This window comes from Argopecten irradians, chromosome 11, assembly GCF_041381155.1.
Source record: "Argopecten irradians isolate NY chromosome 11, Ai_NY, whole genome shotgun sequence".
Lineage (NCBI taxonomy): Eukaryota > Metazoa > Mollusca > Bivalvia > Pectinida > Pectinidae > Argopecten > Argopecten irradians.
In genome coordinates, this window is record NC_091144.1 from 12,967,120 (window position 1) to 12,988,005 (window position 20,886).

The 20,886-nt window shown below is 35.1% G+C and overlaps 2 protein-coding genes across 2 annotated transcripts; both read right to left on the reverse strand.

Annotated features, from left to right (window-relative positions):
- Nucleotides 1-7,841: 7,841 nt before the first annotated feature.
- On the reverse strand, nucleotides 7,842-8,870 carry LOC138334407 (uncharacterized). Its single transcript, XM_069283077.1, has one exon. It carries the CDS (start codon nucleotides 8,868-8,870, stop codon nucleotides 7,842-7,844), a length of 1,029 nt encoding a protein of 342 aa, XP_069139178.1.
- A 90-nt stretch (nucleotides 8,871-8,960) lies between these two features.
- Nucleotides 8,961-18,990, reverse strand: LOC138334408 (uncharacterized). Its single transcript, XM_069283078.1, has 7 exons — nucleotides 18,655-18,990; nucleotides 14,551-14,943; nucleotides 12,811-13,043; nucleotides 12,181-12,365; nucleotides 11,434-11,556; nucleotides 11,090-11,188; nucleotides 8,961-10,533 (listed from the first exon to the last, which is right to left on the reverse strand). The coding sequence occupies exons 2-7, from the start codon at nucleotides 14,897-14,899 to the stop codon at nucleotides 8,961-8,963; spliced, it is 2,562 nt and encodes an 853-aa protein (XP_069139179.1). The 5' UTR covers nucleotides 14,900-14,943; nucleotides 18,655-18,990.
- Between the last annotated feature and the right edge of the window lie 1,896 nt (nucleotides 18,991-20,886).

The following is a 20,886-nucleotide window of genomic DNA, read 5'->3' on the forward strand; positions in this document are numbered from 1 at the left end:
TCTCGAATCCTGCCATGGCAACACCTCGTTTTCGATCAAAATCCAAGATGGCCGCCACTACATGGCTTCAAATACGGTAATGGCCATAGTTTGAAAAGTATTAAACCTAGAGATACAATTGAGGTGTCTATTTCAATTGATTTTGAGATGCTGAATCGATTGGACACACTTCCAAGGGCAATATATGCCGGAGAAAATAGTTTTGAGGCTAATTTGGTGGTTGAGATGGATCATATTGTCATGAATTGCGATGGTTTTCTCGCCAGAAATAAATATGTTCAAGTAAGGCAATTAAAAGTGACTATTTGTATACACAACTATTCCAAATGATCGTAAAAGCAGCCAACAAATCTTTTGACCTCAAGAATTTTGTGATGTTCACATATAAAGAGATAAACACATTATTCAATATTAACAAATGAGTTAAATTGTACACTGAAAACATAATAAAATAATGTACAATGATTGTTACGTTCAACACTTCAGTTTTATATTCTTTCGACAGCAGTATTCAGTGAATTCCTTAGTTCAGTTCTCTGTTCTAACCAGTTTTATTCATTTCTTTCATCACTGTGATCAATATCGTCATCATCACATCTCTCTGAGGGAGGAACATTTAGACATGTGATGCCCTTACATTGTCCGCGCGCTGGAGTACACAGGAGGCCATTTTTGCAACAGGTGCATACCTTTTTTTGCATTTTCCACTACAGTTGCACCTGATAATAGTGAAGAGCTTCTCCGGTGCAGCAGATTGAGTCATCCGGATTGGATGTAGACCATCAGAAGATTTTGTCCAACCCCAATGTTCTGGATTAAGGTCATGTCCCTGCCAAACATGCACCTGGTGATAAGCCCGATAACTGTGCAGGATGGCAGCATCGTTGGTCGGCGGAAGTTTCTCTGGTGGGACGAAACCAGTAGATGTTGCTACCATCTGCTGGAACTCCACAACCCGCGCATCCGTTAGACTTTCTGTTGCTGAGGTGCCATAGATAACTAGCATAGCGTCTATTCTCGCTTTCGCAATTTGGTCCTTTGAAGCTGATGGAGAGACAAAAGCGGATGCCGAGTGTTGTAGTTCTTCATATTTTGTACATACTGTCGCTTTGCCTACTCCATAGGGTCGCGAAGTGGTATCACAACAACTGAAGGCGTGAAGGAACAGAAGGGAATCTGTAAGAAGAGGATTGAGTTTTTTCTTCAGGATAGTGATACAGATCGTCTGTTTTGTCGTAATCATGTGCAAATTTTCACTTTCGTCAGAAGCATCTGCGTGATACACCAACAGCACGTCGGTATCATCGGCGATGACGGCGGTTGGCTTCGGTGTCGCAAACAAACATGCTACTTAACATATTTTATAGTCTGCATCACCTATCGCGTGTTGAAATACCAGCATCGTTTAGGTATTCTGCGAGGAGGTTGATGAAGGCTTGTTTGTTAGCCTCGTTTGCGAGGAATGCTTTCTTGCTCATGGTAAGTCGCGTCTCGGGGGATACTGAAACGGGAGCGCCAATGTCATTCCCTTTCCGTCGACGGTGGACCTCATCTTTAGTGCTGGGACCGTGGTATCCATCGAATACAACACAGGCATTTGTATAGCTGTCTCGAACATACCGGGTGTACATAGCACAGATCTCCTCATAGGTAGAGTTCTTTGGCCACGAGAACTTGTGCAGCAATCCACCTCCGTCAAGGACAAACTGTAAGCTCATGTCGATCATATCCAGGGTAATGCATGACGGTGCCAGTTTGAGAAGATGGTGTAAAAGTACATCTGTTTGTCGAAGAGAGAGGGAGGGAATGAACACATCTCATATTTGAAGAGTTCCGGGAGTTCCGTTCATAGCCGTGATGAGGAGACGCTGATACAGATGTTGAAGCTCTATTCTATGTCTATTCTCTCACCAGATGCTGTTTTTACATGGATAGCAGAAGCCAATGTTTTCACTTGATTCTTTTGGGAAAATGTGTACTCTGCGACCGAATGTCCGACCATGGAATGCAGGATCTGATCACCAACGCGTTTAGCATCGGCTGCATTGACCGATTCATTTCCAACCAACCCAGTGGAAAGGCTTTCAAGTTTGTCTGTTTGTTTACTAAATGGCTTCCGTTTAACGAACATCTCCAGCAACTTCTGTATGTCAGACCTATCGCGTCCAATTCGCGTTTTCGATAAATCACGATGTCCATCCCCTTTATTCACAGAGATTCCTACTATCTCGAAGATTGATTGACTGACCTCAGCGCATACCGGTCTGGAGAGTACTTTCAGTGAAGCCACGACCGTTTATGGCCGCTTGACCGATTGATGCACACTTCAGATCGGCTGTTTTACTCTTGATTATTGTCTGTAGACGTAGACGAACCGACAGAGGCATGATGGCTAGGTTGTGATACAAAGACTTCATATCCGAAGCAGCCGGATAGACGTCCTTATGTTTGTCAGCATTTTTAATGTCATTCCGTATGTAGTTGCCTACAATTTTTATAAGCTCGTCTATATCATCTGAATCGTTTTTCATCTTAGTGTGTGCATCTTGAATGATCTGCTTCAAGTTCGAGTTGAGCGTCACGATGAGTGGCCTCTGCTTTGATGATGTGATGGAAACTCTGTCACCATAATGTGCGTACAGTTGGCGTTGGAGTGACTTCCTGGAACACACTTCACCATCACCAGACATTTCCATTATCTCATAAAGTTCATCTAATGTTACTGTTTCATCATCATTGTTTTCAAGATATTCTATTACATGTACAAATGCTGATTGCTTTTCTTCGTTAAATATTCCGCTAGGACATCCTCTCTTGTTTGGTGGTTCCTCTTTAACAAATTGGGAATCCAAATGACGCGATGTCATGAATAACTGGAAGCATCTTCGATGGTATATAGCTTCTTCTGTCGGTAAGTCGTGGATACAAGAAAGTCTATCTTTAACCTGCTTTGCCCACAGCGTTCCAGTAACGTTTTCTGTACGTTTAACACCATCACATGACTGAACTCATATTCAGCGTGTTTAGGACAACGTCTAGTCTTTTCCTTATCTACATATTTGCCACAAAGATAGCAGTCAGTTCCGAATGAAAATGGTGTAACCTCCGATCGAAGTTTTTTTGCCGAATACTGGAGTTCATCTTGATGTTTTCTTTTCTGTCCGTACCGTTTGGGATTGGTATGCTTTTTCCGACATTCAGTATACATGTACGCTTATTTTTTTGATTTCATCAAAGACATGAATTAGCAAAGGTGATTCCGGATTTAGTTCGTTATATTTTTCGGTGTATTAATTGATTGTCGCGAGACCTTTTCGTCCAACAGATTGAAAGTCTCCGTCAGATATCACTTCACCACACAGTATACAAGTAGGTTGTGGCGACATAATTACTCATTTATAATTATGAAATGAGGATAAATCAACAATTATATGGTTTGTGCATACATGAATATTTCATACTTAGCTTTTCATGATGAAACAAGGCTGCAAAACGAAGAGAGATAACTGCTAAAATACCGAATGGCTAGAATCTAGTAAAACAATACGCCGAAAGTGGAATATTTTGATGTTGATATTGAGCCTAACCGCTTCAATTGATTTCTTATCACTCTATTATTGTTACCAAACGATCCGCCATCACCAATTCCATCAAAACTGATACCTCAAACATATCTATAGGCCGCTTACTTCCAAAATTATGAGCATACCAAAAGTTGATCAGACTTAACGGCGGCCATCTTGGATTTGTGTCGAAAACGAGGCATTGCCATGCAGGGATTCGAGTAGACTTTTTTCTGTGGTTAGATGAACATTTACATTAACTAAATCAGTTGAGAAACCTTTGTTACAATTTTTGTCCAACCCCTTATGGGGGAAAAAATTAATTGCCTAGCCTAATAAAACAAAGAATCATTTCATAGTTTAGAAGTTGTAAACCAGAAAATAATCGACCGGGAAATAATACGTTATTATTCTTCGACAGCTGTATGGCTATTTAATTTCTGTTTAAGATAAGTTGGTTAATCCGTATTATGCGTATGTGTGCATGTCTGTATATATTCTGTATCTAGATTGTGGTTGGTTATTACAAATACATAAAAAAATGAATAGACGTTATATACAATCTTTAAAAAAAACACTTGCGGTGCATTGTTGATTACACGATATAACAATTGACTAAGGGTTTACATGCATTGTTCGTAAGTTACATTATACAATAATGGCCCTCTGTGGAGCGATACATTTAGAATTGTCTCCCCGGAAAGGCTTCGCCCTCGAGAAAATAACTCTTTCCAGGGAGTCAATTCTAGATGTATTCCGACCGGAGGATTTGAGGGCGAAGGGCATTGTGTAGTGTTGCGTGTACATTATTTTTTAATTGAGGTTCTAGGTAGATAAAAGAATCAATACATTCCTATAGGGGCGATAGTTGTACAAGGTATGTCGTTAAATGGAAAAGTAGAGTAAAGCGTGACTCGTCTGACTAAACAAAATCGTCAGTGAATGGGTTTAAATGATATTCGATCTAGGTAATAGGTACAGTGTATTGGTGTCCTGGCCATGCCGGATCATTTAAGGGATCAGGTGGCATTCATCGTGATTTCAAGGGCAATGATCACCTTAGCGATTGTATTTATAGACATGATAAGCAGATAGTTATTGCAGACGATATGTAAATGAACGTAGCGTTTTGTCACGACTATACAATGAAACATAATATCGCAATAATACAAACAATATATCTTACCATTTAAGAATATTTAATAGACAACACTATATTTGTTTCTTTTTACTACTGTTTGATTACATTTTTACAATTGTGTTTGCATTTGTAAACAGAATACATTTTAATGCTGTGGTTGACTTTAACACTAGGGTTAATGGTGGTGTAGTTGAACTTTCATAAAGTTATGTTGCGAATGAGGATAAGTGTTCAGGGTTATTTTCTGATATTGTAGACATATTACTATAGAAAAAATGATGTTGTATTGACATGTGATATAGAATGTCGCTGGTTAAGCAGCCACACAAAGAACAGCCACGGTTTCCAGGTAACGGCTACACACATATTATATACTTTGTATAAAAGTTTGAAGGGGGAAGGTGTAGCACAGTGTTTAAATCACGAGGAATAAATGGAGTACTACACGATTTTTAAAAATGGCTTTCCAAATATAACAGGGTTTTAATACAAGCCTGTGTAGTTAGTCTACTTGATAAATATCTGCACATATGGATCAAGGGGATTTAAAAATATATCACAAAATGTAATATTTAGGAATCATAAATAAAGTATTAATTCTAGTAGCACGTTATGTTTTTTCAGTGTTAAGTAGCTGTTTTATATGAGTAACTGTTTCATACAACCATCTTGGGAAATTTTATGATTTTTGTTCATGATAAAACCTTTTATCACATTGGTAAAAACGACAAAAGCTTCTATTTGTAAAATGTTTTTATCATAAAAACTTTCGGATACTGTTGAAATTGCGCTTTCTGTTATGTGGCGTTGATAGATAAATAATAGTTATATTAAAAGAAACGTATATTTATTATTTTTTATAATCGAAGAATAATTGCTAATTCAAATATTCGGTTTCCAAAGCAATAAACAAGTTCTGAGATATTTCGATTCATGTTTGAATTCCTTTGCAATTTTTTTAGTGCTTTAAAATTAATACATTGTAAACTTGTTTTTCTTATGTCTTATGTATGTCTAGAGATGGGAACATATCTGAAGATATCATTTTACAATTATCAATAATACTATCACAATGAAAAATTAAGTTGTAGACCACACATTGACTTCATGGTCTGACCGTATGTACACATTTTATTGCATTGCAGCTTGGAATGGTCATTTTAGAGTCCACCAGTTACAAGGTATGTGTTAAATGAATATGGAGTACTAATTATGATGATGTCATGATCATTCCATTATTGTGTATGTATTAATTTGATACCTTTAGTGTGATTTTTATATATTTTTAAACATGGTTAAGGTTTAATAAACCGTCGTTTTATACAAGATGTCTTATAAGATGGCCATTTTCAATTCACACATTTGTGTCGAGTTTTATGTGGAGCATGCATAAATAATGATTTTGGCAGTTCAGCTCTAATTTGTACTTGTAAATTACAACCTATGCATTTTAAGTATTGCAGTTGGTACATTTTGATGGTAAAAAACCTATTAAAAACTCATCCAGATACGTTAATATTAACTATACGGTACATGTAATTTTAAATGTAATACTCTAAAATCTGGGGGTTTCTCCTCTCTAGAAATCCCTACTTTATACTTTAGCGCTGTCCTTTTATCTAAAAAACTAAAATATTTTCTATTTTTCAAAATCGTTTCTATTTTTTAACTCGTGAGTTTCAAGATCTATAAGGCATGGTTGAAATGGACAGTTCAGCACATATTGAAATCGCTAGAAAAATGATGTTCAAATGGATACAAGTAGTTGTTTCATGATGTGCGAGGTCTTTTGTATAAATATATGTATTATGGACTGATCTTTGCCAGGAAATACCTACTTTAAAACAATTTCTCATTATTTCCATTTCTATATATCACTGTGCTACACGTGTCGTTTGTTCATGCTGTGTTGTTTAAAATGTTTAAAAATGAATAAAGAATAAATAGAGATAATAAAATTAAAATAAAAAAACAACAATTTTACCATAACAAATCATTATTGTCTTCCCTTATGACATAATTAACAAGAGCAACACATTTGATTGTCTTTGGAATATTTATTCCCCTAATCGGTCATAATCTTTAAATAGTAGAAAATTATTCTTATTTCTTTTACCCTAGAAGTCTCTAACACACTTTCGTTGAGGTAAAATAGTTCTTTCTCTCGTAATTCATAGCCACCGCTGTGAGAAATGTCTATGTCAATCCCTAGGGAGACAGATAGCGCGCGGTAACCCTTAAAACAGGATATCACCAATCCATGCAGATTAACAATGGCATACATTATCGAAATTGTCATCAATTTCGATGTGTTTTCGATTGAGTCTTGATCATGACGTGGAACAAATAGGTCGCCGTTATGCTTTATCTATAGGAGGAAAATCATAATTCTCCTAGCAAGTCTCGGGTAGGACGTTCATGAATTGCTTTACGGATCGTAATGTTTCTGTCAAGGCGGAGAAATATATTATTAATCACACAAAACAATTATGACGTCACGACAACAATACCATGATAACAATACCAGAACGTTACGGATTTACTGTGCAGATCTTTCTTTCGACAATGCATCACGTCAACATTAGCAAACACTTCTTTTATTTCAGAAGTAAATACATTGCATAGTGTAGGAATAAAGTCCAAGTATTCCTAGCCTTGGGGTGAGATAACGGTATGTTTGGTAACACTCGACACCCCTGTCTCATCCTCAACAGAGTGGTATGTTTTATATCCTTCATGTTTCTTATTTATAATCCATTAATCTTGGATAAATGGGGTAACTTTGCATTCACTTACCTCGGTTCGCCTTAACTTATAAACAATATTAGTTGCTATGGAAATTATCTTTGTGAAGCATCCCTTTGTTTCCGAACCATTTGAGGAAACGTTCTCCCATGCACAGCTTGCATTTTGTGAACATTTTGTATGAAATCCTTAAATCGTTTTTGACGATTAAGAGACTTTTGCTGTTTAGCGTACGGTTCTTGTGCATAATGTGTAAGGTCATTCTTAATAAGTGATTTCTTATCCTGTTCTGTTTTATGATGAGTAAGTGTTTGTTTATCTTGTTCTGGTTCATGTTGAGTAAGTGTTTTTTGTCTTGTTCTGGTTCATGTTGGTAATGTGTTTTTGTTTGTTCATGTTGGTAAGTGTTTGTTTGTCTTGTTCTGGTTCATGTGAGTAAGTGTTTGTTTATCTTGTTCTGGTTCATGTTGAGTAAGTGTTTGTTTATCTTGTTCTGGTTCATGTTGAGTAAGTGTTTGTTTATCTTGTTCTGGTTCATGTTGAGTAAGTGTTTGTTTTATCTTGTTCTGGTTCATGTAGAGTAAGTGTTTGTTTATCTTGTTCTGGTTCATGTTGAGTAAGTGTTTGTTTATCTTGTTCTGGTTCATGTTGAGTAAGTGTTTGTTTATCTTGTTCTGGTTCATGTTGAGTAAGTGTTTGTTTATCTTGTTCTGGTTCATGTTGAGTAAGTGTTTGTTTATCTTGTTCTGGTTCATGTTGAGTAAGTGTTTGTTTATCTTGTTCTGGTTCATGTTGAGTAAGTGTTTGTTTATCTTGTTCTGGTTCATGTTGAGTAAGTGTTTGTTTATCTTGTTCTGTTTTATGTTGAGTAAGTGTTTGTTTATCTTGTTCTGGTTCATGTTGAGTAAGTGTTTGTTTATCTTGTTCTGGTTCATGTTGAGTAAGTGTTTGTTTATCTTGTTCTGGTTCATGTTGAGTAAGTGTTTGTTTATCTTGTTCTGGTTCATGTTGAGTAAGTGTTTGTTTATCTTGTTCTGTTTTATGTTGAGTAAGTGTTTGTTTATCTTGTTTTGGTTCGTGTTGTTCTGGTTCATGTTGAGTAAGTGTTTGTTTATCTTGTTCTGGTTCATGTTGAGTAAGTGTTTGTTTATCTTGTTCTGGTTCATGTTGAGTAAGTGTTTGTTTATCTTGTTCTGGTTCATGTTGAGTAAGTGTTTGTTTATCTTGTTCTGTTTTATGTTGAGTAAGTGTTTGTTTATCTTGTTCTGGTTCATGTTGAGTAAGTGTTTGTTTATCTTGTTCTGGTTCATGTTGAGTAAGTGTTTGTTTATCTTGTTCTGGTTCATGTTGAGTAAGTGTTTGTTTATCTTGTTCTGGTTCATGTTGAGTAAGTGTTTGTTTAATATCTTGTTCTGGTTCATGTTGAGTAAGTGTTTGTTTTATTCTTGTTTGTTATGTGGTAGTGTAGTGTTTGTTTATCTTGTTCTGGTTCATGTTGAGTAAGTGTTTGTTTATCTTGTTCTGTTCATTTGAGTAAGGTTTGTTATGTTGAGTAAGTGTTTGTTTATCTTGTTCTGGTTCATGTTGAGTAAGTGTTTGTTTATCTTGTTCTGTTTCATGTTGAGTAAGTGTTTGTTTATCTTGTTCTGTTTATGTTGAGTAAGTGTTTGTTTATCTTGTTCTGGTTCATGTTGAGTAAGTGTTTGTTTGTCTTGTTCTTGTTCGTTTTGAGTAAGTGTTTGTTTATCTTGTTCTGGTTCATGTTGAGTAAGTGTTTGTTTATCTTGTTCTGGTTCATGTTGAGTAAGTGTTTGTTTATCTTGTTCTGGTTCATGTTGAGTAAGTGTTTGTTTATCTTGTTCTGGTTCATGTTGAGTAAGTGTTTGTTTATCTTGTTCTGGTTCATGTTGAGTAAGTGTTTGTTTATCTTGTTCTGTTTCATGTTGAGTAAGTGTTTGTTTATCTTGTTCTGGTTCATGTTGAGTAAGTGTTTGTTTATCTTGTTCTGGTTCATGTTGGGTAAGTGTTTGTTTATCTTGTTCTGGTTCATGTTGAGCAAGTGTTTGTTTATCTTGTTCTGTTTTATCTTGGGTATGTGTTTGTTTATCTTGCTCGTTTTGAGTAAGAGTTTGTTTATCTTGTTCTGTTTTTATTTTTGTATCTGCATGTGCCTCTGCGTCGATCTGTTGTACCGGAATAGGTAAAACGTGGTCTCGATTAAACTGTGTGTGTTTTGAAGACTTTTCATCTACACCAGCTATCTTCATATTTTTAGCCCGTAATGTATCGATGAGGGTTTGAATTTTTTGTTTATGGCCATTCATGCCAAAATTTTGCATCACGGGTTCATTTTGGGCAGACTTAAGCTTTTCCTCTTTGGGCTGGTTTTCCAGGAAAGGATTTGAACCATGCTTTACATGTCTTTTCCAGGCTGGATTTGCTTTTTTGATTTTCTGATGTGACATGAAATTCCAGATATCCTGTCTATTACTGTGTTCTTTAGTCTGATTTTCCATTCGGTACTCTTTTTGAATAGGATACCTTTTTTGACTTGGTGGCGTCTGTTGATTGCTATACGTTTGATTGTGTGCCTGCTCGTGAGGTTCCTGTATTCCTCTCGGGATAACCTCAAGAGTTGGCGCGTCACGTTCCACCAACCTTGTTTGGTTATTTGTTATACTTTCGTTTTCCGAAGACTGAACTACTAATGGTAATACCACTGGCTCGGCCGACTTCATAGGAAAGAGACGAGTTAAAATTCCAGACACGACCTTCATGGAAACAGAAGAGGAATTCAGACTTCGGAATTCTTTTGTAATTGCAGTTATTATGTCATCACCTAACGTATATTTACCTAAGAGATATTTAGCTTTATCTATAACTATTTCCTCTAATGCAGGATCTATCGAGTCACTGGACTTGTCACTAGCGCTTGTCCATGGTTGGTACATCCATTCGTCCTGATTTATGTTCGCCAGTACATATGTGTAGAGGGGTCGTCGTTGTACCTGTAGTGACTCATATTTTATCGTATTCAATCCGTCCTCCTTCCAACGACTTAGAGCGCCCTCCAGTAGACGTTGTCTAAAAAACACAATATATGGGCAATTAGAAGGAGGATATACCGTTTCGAACCATAGAACCCATTCAGAAGTTGTTTTTTTTTTTAAATAAGGCGATGAATATTTATTTATTAATGTATTTGTTTTATCAATACACGATATCGTTACTAGTATTTCCTTAGTCATTGTACTTTCAGAGAGTAAATAAATATTGTTTTCTTTGTTTTCATACTTAATCTGGCATTCTATTTGACCAATACTTTTCTTCATACCACTATAACAAAAATTAAAATATCGTGACGTCACAATAGAGACATTGACGTTGCGTATTGATTCGGAAAAAGAACCCCTTGAACAATCACTGGAATGGTAGATTTCAACATACTTTATTGTATCAAACAGATTATAAAATCAGTTATGAGCATTGATGTCATTATTTTTTTTAATTTCATCGAGGTATGCTACGAGGATTACACAGTGTGCAAACCATCTTTTTCCATACTCCGATGAAATAAAAAAAAAGTAATATCAATGCTTAAAAGGGTATCTGTTATGATAATAAAAATGACTAAAATTACCTGTTGTTATTTAAGTTTGAATCTGCTACATGTTTCAACATACGATAGGAGCTAACATCCGGTGTGTATCTCGTGATGGATATCCCCAGATTTCTTATTCTGATAAAACAATGGTCATACAGGTAAGTTACAGCGTCAACTTACTCATTCATTTATGCTAACAAAAAAGTTCATAAATTGAAAAATAGCTTAGTAGTTAAGTTTTAGCAAATGGATTTCAGATAGTTTACCACAATCAATTGTTTATTAAGTATGGCGATTGGGGTGATAAATTTTCCGTTATCCTCACATATGTTTTTAATTGCATCAGATCAGTATCAGTATAAAAGATTAAACGTGTATACCGTCTATACAAATCGTCATCCTCGCCGCCCCAGCCAAAGAATTTGTTTGAATAGCCGTTCACTAGTGTAAATTGATCTTCGCTCATTGCTGTTACGCCTCCAAAAAGACCCACATATGGAAGTCTAAAACAACATTAAACAATGTAACCTCCTGTGGAAACATTAGTGAGTCTAGAAATGCATGAATTATATATTGATTTGCGGATGGATTCATCACTTTTTCAATCAATATACGAACATGCAACGAAACGTAATTATTACTGTACAAATATTTCCGATTAATAAATATCTAGGGCATCCTTAGCAGATACATGAATCCATAAATGATCGTTATATTTGTATATACATTACTACTCCGTATCATCTTAATGAGTGGTCTTATAAAACAGGTGGTCTTTATACAGAGGTGATTGCTACGACAGGTTTGACAGTATCACAACTGAGGTTAGACATTGGATATTGTTTATAATATGAATGCGCGATGACTGTTGTTGTACGCCTTTTACTGAAGGAGTATATCTGGGATTTCTTTTCGCAATTAAACAATCCCCAAACTATTTAAAGCCATGTACCCAATCACTGATGTCATATGGCCTGTTTAAACACGGTCAGTGATTTTGGCGAAATTGGGAAAATCTACGAAAAACCAATGATCCAATATTGGCTTGTGGAAGGTTAAGCATATACAAAATACAAACTCTTATATGTAGGGCGCACAACATATAAATCAGCTATCGTATTACTCACTCATAACCAAACTTGTCGATGGCAACAGACATGTGTCTGGGATTCTCAGGACAGGAGTACACGTTATTATCATTTTCCGGGATCATGTCCACATCATGAAAGATAAAGCACTTATAGCCCCGTTTTCTAGCTTCCAGAAACCCTATATTCATGCATAGGGCTCTATTAAAGTCGATTTGTGGCGCCTGGTGTTGTTTGAAATGAACAAAAATGGGAGCATACGTATGAGAAACAAGTTGATATTGGTAAACTCAGATAAAATACAGTTTTAGCAATATGAAAGGTATAAAGTGCATATTCAATAGACATCGGTCTGTTTAACTAATGGATATATCATATTGTTTTAGACGTAAAATAATTAAATGATAAGTAAAGATGTTTGAGTATGATCATATGTTCTTTTTAGTGGAAATATACTGTACAGAAAGGTACACTTGAAATGACTTACATATAAAATTATAAAACCAAGTGTTTTTCATTCTTTAAAAATAGATATTTCAATGAAACACGTTCGTTTACTTCAGAAGAATGAGGTGATGATGGTAAATTTTAACATCTAAAGCCCGACATTTTTATTTTTGTTTTGTTTTTGATATTCTGCTTAATGAAAATTTAAATTTTATTACTTACCAATTCCACAACAAAAATTTGATACTCAAGTTGCTGTCTCTGAAGAAAGGGGTGAAGATTATATAACAATATCCGGAGATGCTGTTTCCGGTTCCGGTACGGAATAACAATGGCGACCTTGTGACGAGGCTTACATGTTGATGGTTTATAGGCTCCTCCATCTTGTACAAAATAGAGTTTTCTCTTTAATGTTTTTTCATCGTATTCTGTTTTGTCGATATTGTATTTGCCCGCTGAAACAGTTGTAACCTAATGATACAAATCATTTTAAGATCTAACACTACATTTATCTAAATAAATTTCTTAAATCTTACTGGGTTTTACAAACTGATTTTTAAACACAGGTTTAAGTGATCTTCTAATTCCAAAGAATAATGCCAATAAGTATTAAGCTTAATTGTAATAACATTTTCTACCACAATAGGCGATGTTATTCTACTCTCAGGGTATCAGATAAACGATGCAGCTGTTGATAAACAATTTATTTATACCACATGTGGTATAAACTCTGTACGCATTCTGATTGGTTGACACAGTGAACTTTGACCAAACAACTTATTTCTCAGTGCAATGTCGTCTTTTGTCAACGTCATCAATAAACGAGTGACGTCACGCTGGAATGTATGTTATGATCGCCATAAAATTGCTGTTGCAAAACGTACAGAATGCGTCGAGGTCGTTGCATGTGTTAAAAACGTGACGTTTTTATGTGAAGTAATAATCTGTGTAACTCGTTTTGACGGAAAAGTATTTTAATACTGGTGAGTTTGGTAGAGTAAGTTAGTCTGAAACGGACTTGAACTTGATAACAATGTCTTGGTAATTATTTGACGGGAAGTAAACGGACGGCTCTGCCGTGCGCACGTTTTTATAATCCGACAAGAGTGTTGTTATATCTTAAGTAACCTTGAAAAAAAATAACTTTGATAATACAACTATGTTAAATGAGAAATACTTCATCATAGATGTCTGTTTTTTATATGAATAGATTCTTTATCAAAATATGGCTTTTGAAAATTAATTAGTGCCCGTTTGCTGATGAATCACTACATCTTATTTGCATATCTTGGCAAACACACCTTACCTAATCCTTGTCGTATTTCTATCGGCTAAAAACGGATATCATTGTGGTAGAAACAGGTCACATGACTCATGGTTATTGGATATGGAATTTATTCCACACTCGTAAGTTATTTTTAAAAGTTACAAAAGACACTCGCTAAAGCTAGTGTCTTTTGTGACTTTTAAAAAAATAACAATAAATTCTATATCCAACATTCACTCGTTGTGTACCCTCTATATACACTATAAATATTGAAATCAAAATGTTATACCAATAAACAACTAACAACAAAGTGTGGATAGAGGAAAGCTCGATATATAGAAACATCATAAGCGTCGATCTTACTATCCATTTACACATTAGCATTAAAGTCCCATTATGTTTTAGGGATTAATTATCGTCATAGTATCAAACTTGGCTCAATGGTAGACTATATATCCTTATGAAAATACCCGTTAGTATAGATGCCTAACGTATACACGAGGTATTTTTATGTACGAGATTCAATCCGTTCTAGTTTAAGAATTCTTTACCTATTGATTAACAACGTAATTATCCTCATTAGAAAGAAACCAAATAAAGTACGTTTCATAAGGAATTCTAATGAAAATCTTTTTGTGAAAACATAATGGGATATTCAGATATTGACACAAAATTAATATTTTGATAAACTTTACTCAGATACGGCGGGACCAGTGGACATTTTGGTATGCTGATGTTTGCCTTCATCGACTTTGCGAGGGAGTACACATTCTCATCCTGTGATGAAGGTTGGCTGTGAAGAAGGGATGTTTTCGTATTTATACCAGACACAGCTCGGGGTTTTCCGCTCAATGCGTAGCGCCAATCCGTTCGATGTACGTTATTTTTCGCTTGTAATCTGTATGTATAGTATACACTGACAAACAGTAACAGGGTTAGTTGCACTACAGTAATAGCGAAAAACAGTTTCCGAGGTAACGACGATTCTCGAAAATTTCTGGAACAGCGTTGAAGAGTATTGACATAGAAGTCTTTCATATACATCTCATCCGTACATTATTTCTTCACATGAAACACAAGGGTCGAACCTGCAAAATATAATATTTAAACCAATGTTATCATTCGGTATATGTTCTCAAAGGTTTTATTTTATAATCCTTACAATATTATAATATACCCAATGTGTAATAAACATCAACAATATCAATTTTTTACTAATTGATATGTATTCCCACATTTGCTACCAGGGCAATTCAGGATTAAAACATATGATTATATTTGGCTTCTGTGAATATTGTTTCTCTCGCCACTTATTGTTAACTTTGAGTTATGGCACTCGTGTCCTTAAAAGCTTTCTCATGCATTTTGATTGATTTTTTTTAAATATTAAAAAAAAAAGATATGTACCTCGTCTAAAGCAAATATCATTGACAACAACAGTACCAATTGTATTTGTAACAGAAATAGATAAGACAACCGACTGTTCATAAAGACAGGCCTACCGATTGTCAATACTCTATTATAATTCGTCATTAAATATTGCGTAAATGAAATATTAAGTAAGTTCTGTTATTTTATCAATATGTCCAACTTGACGCATGCTTTGCCTTTCCCAATGATGATTTTGTCAAAGGGGAGTTGCAATATGGCATTTGATGTTGAAGTGTATAGATTGCTGTGTCTTTAAAACAATAATATATATGTATACAGCAATATGTCGTGACAAATAAGCTATTTCTGGTAATCGGAGAATTTTCATTTTGTAATTAGTTGGCCCCGACTAGTAACCCGGTTTGGTCGCACAGTTATCCCCACATGTATTTCCCAAAGTACACGTACACCATATTGTAACCTGTCACTCTATATAAACACATATTGATTATTTTGACTGTTTTTCTAAATAAAGATTGCACAATGTTTCTATCCTTTTTTCTACCGTTAACAGAGTTCAGTTAAAGGTAAATAATATGAATACTGCAATCTAATTAAAATTAGACTTGTAATTCTGCTCCACTACGATACTCTACGTTACGCTCCAATACAAAATCTAACGATGCCCCGTTCGAGGTCACCTCAGCATGACCTCTGGCCTAGAATTGGAACATCTCGGGACGTACTATTAACCGTTTACACTTCCGAATGAATCAACCACACCGAAGATTCCGTAGGCGACACGCTGATTGGCTAACCATAGGGGTCATGCTGAGGTGACCCCGAACGGGGCATCGTTAGATCTTGTATTGGAGCGTAACGTAGAGTATCGTAGTGGAGCGGAATTACAAGTCTAATTTTAATTAGATTGATGAATACTGAGAACCGTCCGGAATACCATTGGTGTTTGCGTAGTACCACTTGAGTCCAGTTCCCATTGACAACCCTTTGGTATCTGTACTATAGGTAGGCGTGCAGATTATAATTATAAACTCTTACTGTTTAACTAACAGCTACGATGTTTGAAAAGAAATGCTAAATATGCATAGGTCTGTAAACTAATACGCCACTTGTATTTACATCGGTTCAGATTAATACGAAGACAAATATATGTATTATAACAAAATATGAAGACAAATATCAGTATTCTAACAAATATGAAGACAAATATCTGTATTCGAACAAAATACGAAGACAATTATCTGTATTCTAACAAAATACGAAGACAAATATCTGTATTCTAACAAAATACGAAGACAAATATCTGTATTCTAACAAAATACGAAGACAAATATCTGTATTATAAAAAATACGAAGACAAATATATGTATTCCAACAAAATATGAAGACAAATATCTGTATTCTAACAAAAGACGACGACAAATATCTGTATTCTAACAAAATACGAAGACAAATACCTGTATTCTAACAAAATACGAAGACAAATATCTGTATTCTAACAAAAGACGAAGACAAATATCTGTATTCTAATAAAAGACGAAGACAAATATCTGTATTCTAACAAAAGACGAAGACAAATATCTGTATTCTAACAAAATACGAAGACAAATATCTGTATTATAAAAAATACGAAGACAAATATATGTATTCCAACAAAATATGAAGACAAATATCTGTAATCTAGCAAAATATGAAGACAAATATCTGTATTATAACAAAATACGAAGACAAATATCTGTGTTCTAATAAAAGACGAAGACAAATATCTGTATTCTAACAAAAGACGAAGACAAATATCTGCATTCGAACAAAATATGAAGACAAATATCTGTATTCCAGCAAAATAGCATAGAAAGAAATCATATTAATCTTATATCCACTGAACGTTTTAAATCCGAAGTAATGAATACAGAGTTTTTACGACGGCAGAATTATCACGTGGGTTGTGGTGTGTGAAATACTATCCGCAGATTCTTTATTTTTTGGTTGGATATTATTCCATCGTGCACCGCGAACTAACTATTATTAAAGGCACAGAGGTAAATAAACTATGTCGAACAGTAGACATGGACAATGTGGCGATGAATCATTAGAACAGTTAATCCTAAGGGAGAGAGACTAAAGAACCAAGCACAAGTATGATAGTGTTAATATGCTATAAATACTCCTCTTCAATGGGAATAACAGGGGAAATATCATCGAATAAATAATACTAAAGCATAATTAATTATTCAAAATATACATCGATTTTAGGATTTCCCCAAAGGGGCTGTTGTATAGGCGGATAGGATTATATGTAATGGTTGACAAATCAAAACAAAATATAGCCCTTTGTAGATTACAACCTACGTTCACTACCTATCTTGGTAGCAGATATTATGATTTATTATATGACTGGTGCTTTTGCTGTATTTTGATTGGTCAATACGTTTCTCAGAAGTATTCATCAACTGCGATATCAACCCCGAAATCGGCGGCAAAAAGCACGCGAGGTTACTGGACACAGTCCAGATACCTCTCGCGAGTCCAGTAACCTGTGTCAAAAATAGATCGAGGAAAACTCCCTTGAAATGTGACGTCATAATCACTTTTGACGTCAAGTCGTACCCAAATATAGCGCAACAGTAGTTTCCCTCATTCAATGACGTCGGGATAATCTATTGTGACGTCAATATTATAGTCGGCAACATATATGGCGGAAGGCAGCAAGTTTACTGCGATCAACGGTGACAACTGCAAACTTCAATTTATGGAAAACGTTCAAGAATGCCAGACGGGCTGCAGTTGATACAATATTCCAGTTCTACCAGTCTAAACCGTTAGCAAGAAGCATTTGGATATTTACCATATACTACATGTAATTGCTTTTGTAAACAGAAAGTTTGCAAATATCATCTTGTTTTTTTGTAGATTTTATAGTTTTTTGAAGAGCCGGGTTAATATCATGTAAGTTTCATATAATAAAACAGTTATCGACCTATTTTCAGGTGGATACGGTGAGTTATCAACCCTCGAAAATGATATAACCCTCGGCCTCCGGCCTCGGGATATATCACTTACTCGGGTTGATAACTCACCGTATCCACCTGAAAATAGGTCGATAATTGTATAATATCACATATTGATATATTGGCCCTATAGTTGTTGTGTATGTAAAGTTCATTATGTATTCAAAGTTCTTACAAAAGCAGGACGAAATGTGACATTATTTAGTTTAGTTGTCGTTGAACAAGAGGTAATAATATTACGTGTCGGTGTAAACAATGATAGATCAATGTCCAGGTCAGAAACTGCAATGGAAGAATCTCCGAGAAGATCGCCATAATCAAAATAATATCGATTATACTTTGATCAAATACAGACAGTTCTATATCACCAGACATAGTACAGTTAACAAATATACTTACGTTGATCCTCAGTAGTCATGTCACAAACTTGTCAACATGTTTCCAGCGATCTAGCTTTACTAGAAAGTGTCGAGCATACCTAACTCTTACACTGTTCACAGCTGATTTCTACCTGAAACCATTCCACGCGATGTTCAGTACTACCTCAGATGTTAATTCAAGCGTTATTGCCAGCCGTGTAGTGCCCATTATTAACATAGCGGGATTTAAACCTGCTAAAGCTATTCAGTTGTACAAGTAATTGTTGATTCAGCGCAAATCTTACCAAAACAAAACAAAAATAAAAAAAAAACTAGGCCATTTCATTCCGTGGTGACTAGTACCAATGACTGTGTAATTACATGGTGTATCTGCCGTGGTTAAAGTACGAGTTGGGTCTTGTCACCTGTCTTTGTAATTCTATAGCTACTCGGCCATGAACCGGTTTGATTTTCCAATAGTATTATCATTTGTGTTATCGTGTTGACAAAACGGCATGTATTGATAAATATCATCGCATAGTTTTAATTTGTTCGCTTGTTTTAAAACGTTATGTGTTGAACCATATTCAGAAACCGAGATGCTATATGGCTGTTCCGTTTATTGAACTTGGGGACGATAACACTAGCACAAGCTGGAAATTCAAAAGATATACATATATACTTTTGAATTTAAATGATCGTAATTGAAACATAAGTAATAAACTGACATTGATATGAATCCCATCCGTCAGAAAGATAAATTTTCATGGCACCCTAATTATATTATATATATAACGGGCGCAATTCTATTTATCTTCCATCCGGATGAGCTTCATATCAATTGTATGTCCAATCTGGTAAATGGAAATCGGATTATCGGAGAAAAAAAACTTGATCGAACTCCGACCGGCTAGTTATAAAGCTTATAACCACTACGCCATCCGACCACTTAGCTTCTGGACGTTCTATAGTTTAACATCCGATAGTGTCTGTTGTGTGTGAACCTACATTACAGATAAAGCATATGGGATACCGTATGGTATCCGCGCGACTCTCATGAGTCATATTTTTAATGCTTAATGAAAGTATTAGAGCAAAACTGTCTATAAGGATAGACGCTACTATATTATTAAATAGAACACAGGTACAAAAACCATCATCGTTGGCCAATAGACCGCTATACGGTTCACATCCCACTGACAAAGATCACAGCCACTGCGTACACCGATCCATATACCGCAAACAACTCCCGATTAAATTACATTGTATTCCGCATTCAGATTCATATACCATAAAATTTCACTATATTTTTGATGAAATATATTTGCTGTATTATATATATTTATTCGATGATATTTCCCCTGTTATTCCCGTTGAAGAGGAGTATTTATAGCATATTAACACTATCATACATGTGTTCGGTTCTTTAGTCCCTCTCCCTTAGGATTAACTGTTCTACTGATTCATCGCCACATTGTCCATGTCTACTGTTCGACATAGTTTATTTACCTCTGTGCCTTTAATAATAGTTAGTTCGCGGTGCACGATGTAATAATATCCAACCAAAAAATAAAAAATCTGCAGATAGTTTTTCACACACCACAACCAACGTGATAATTCTGCCGTCGTGAAAACTCTGTATTCATCACTGGATATCATGCCATTGAAAAATTAAAATTTAAAACGTTCAGTGGATATAAGATTAATATGATTTCTTTCTATGCTATTTTGCTTGAATACAGATATTTGTCTTCGTCTTTTGTTAGAATACAGATATTTGTCTTCGTATTTTGTTAGAATACAGATATTTGTCTTCGTATTTTGTTAGAATACAGATATTTGTCTTCGTATTTTGTTAGAATACAAATATTTGTCTTCGTGTTTTGTTAGAATACAGATATTTGTCTTCGTATTTTGTTAGAATACAGATATTTGTCTTCGTATTTTGTTAGAATACAGATATTTGTCTTCATATTTTGTTAGAATACTGATATTTGTCTTCGTATTTTGTTAGAATACAGATAATTGTCTTCATAATTTGTTCGAATACAGATATTTGTCTTCGTCTTTTGTTAGAATACAGATATTTGTCTTCATATTTTGCTAGATTACAGATATTTGTCTTCGTATTTTGTTAGAACACAGATATTTGTTAGAATACAGATATTTGTTACGCTTCAATACAAGTATTGAAGCGTAACGTAGAGTATCGCAGTGGGAGCGGAATTACAAGTCTAATTTTAACTATTGAAGCGTAACGTAGAGTATCGTA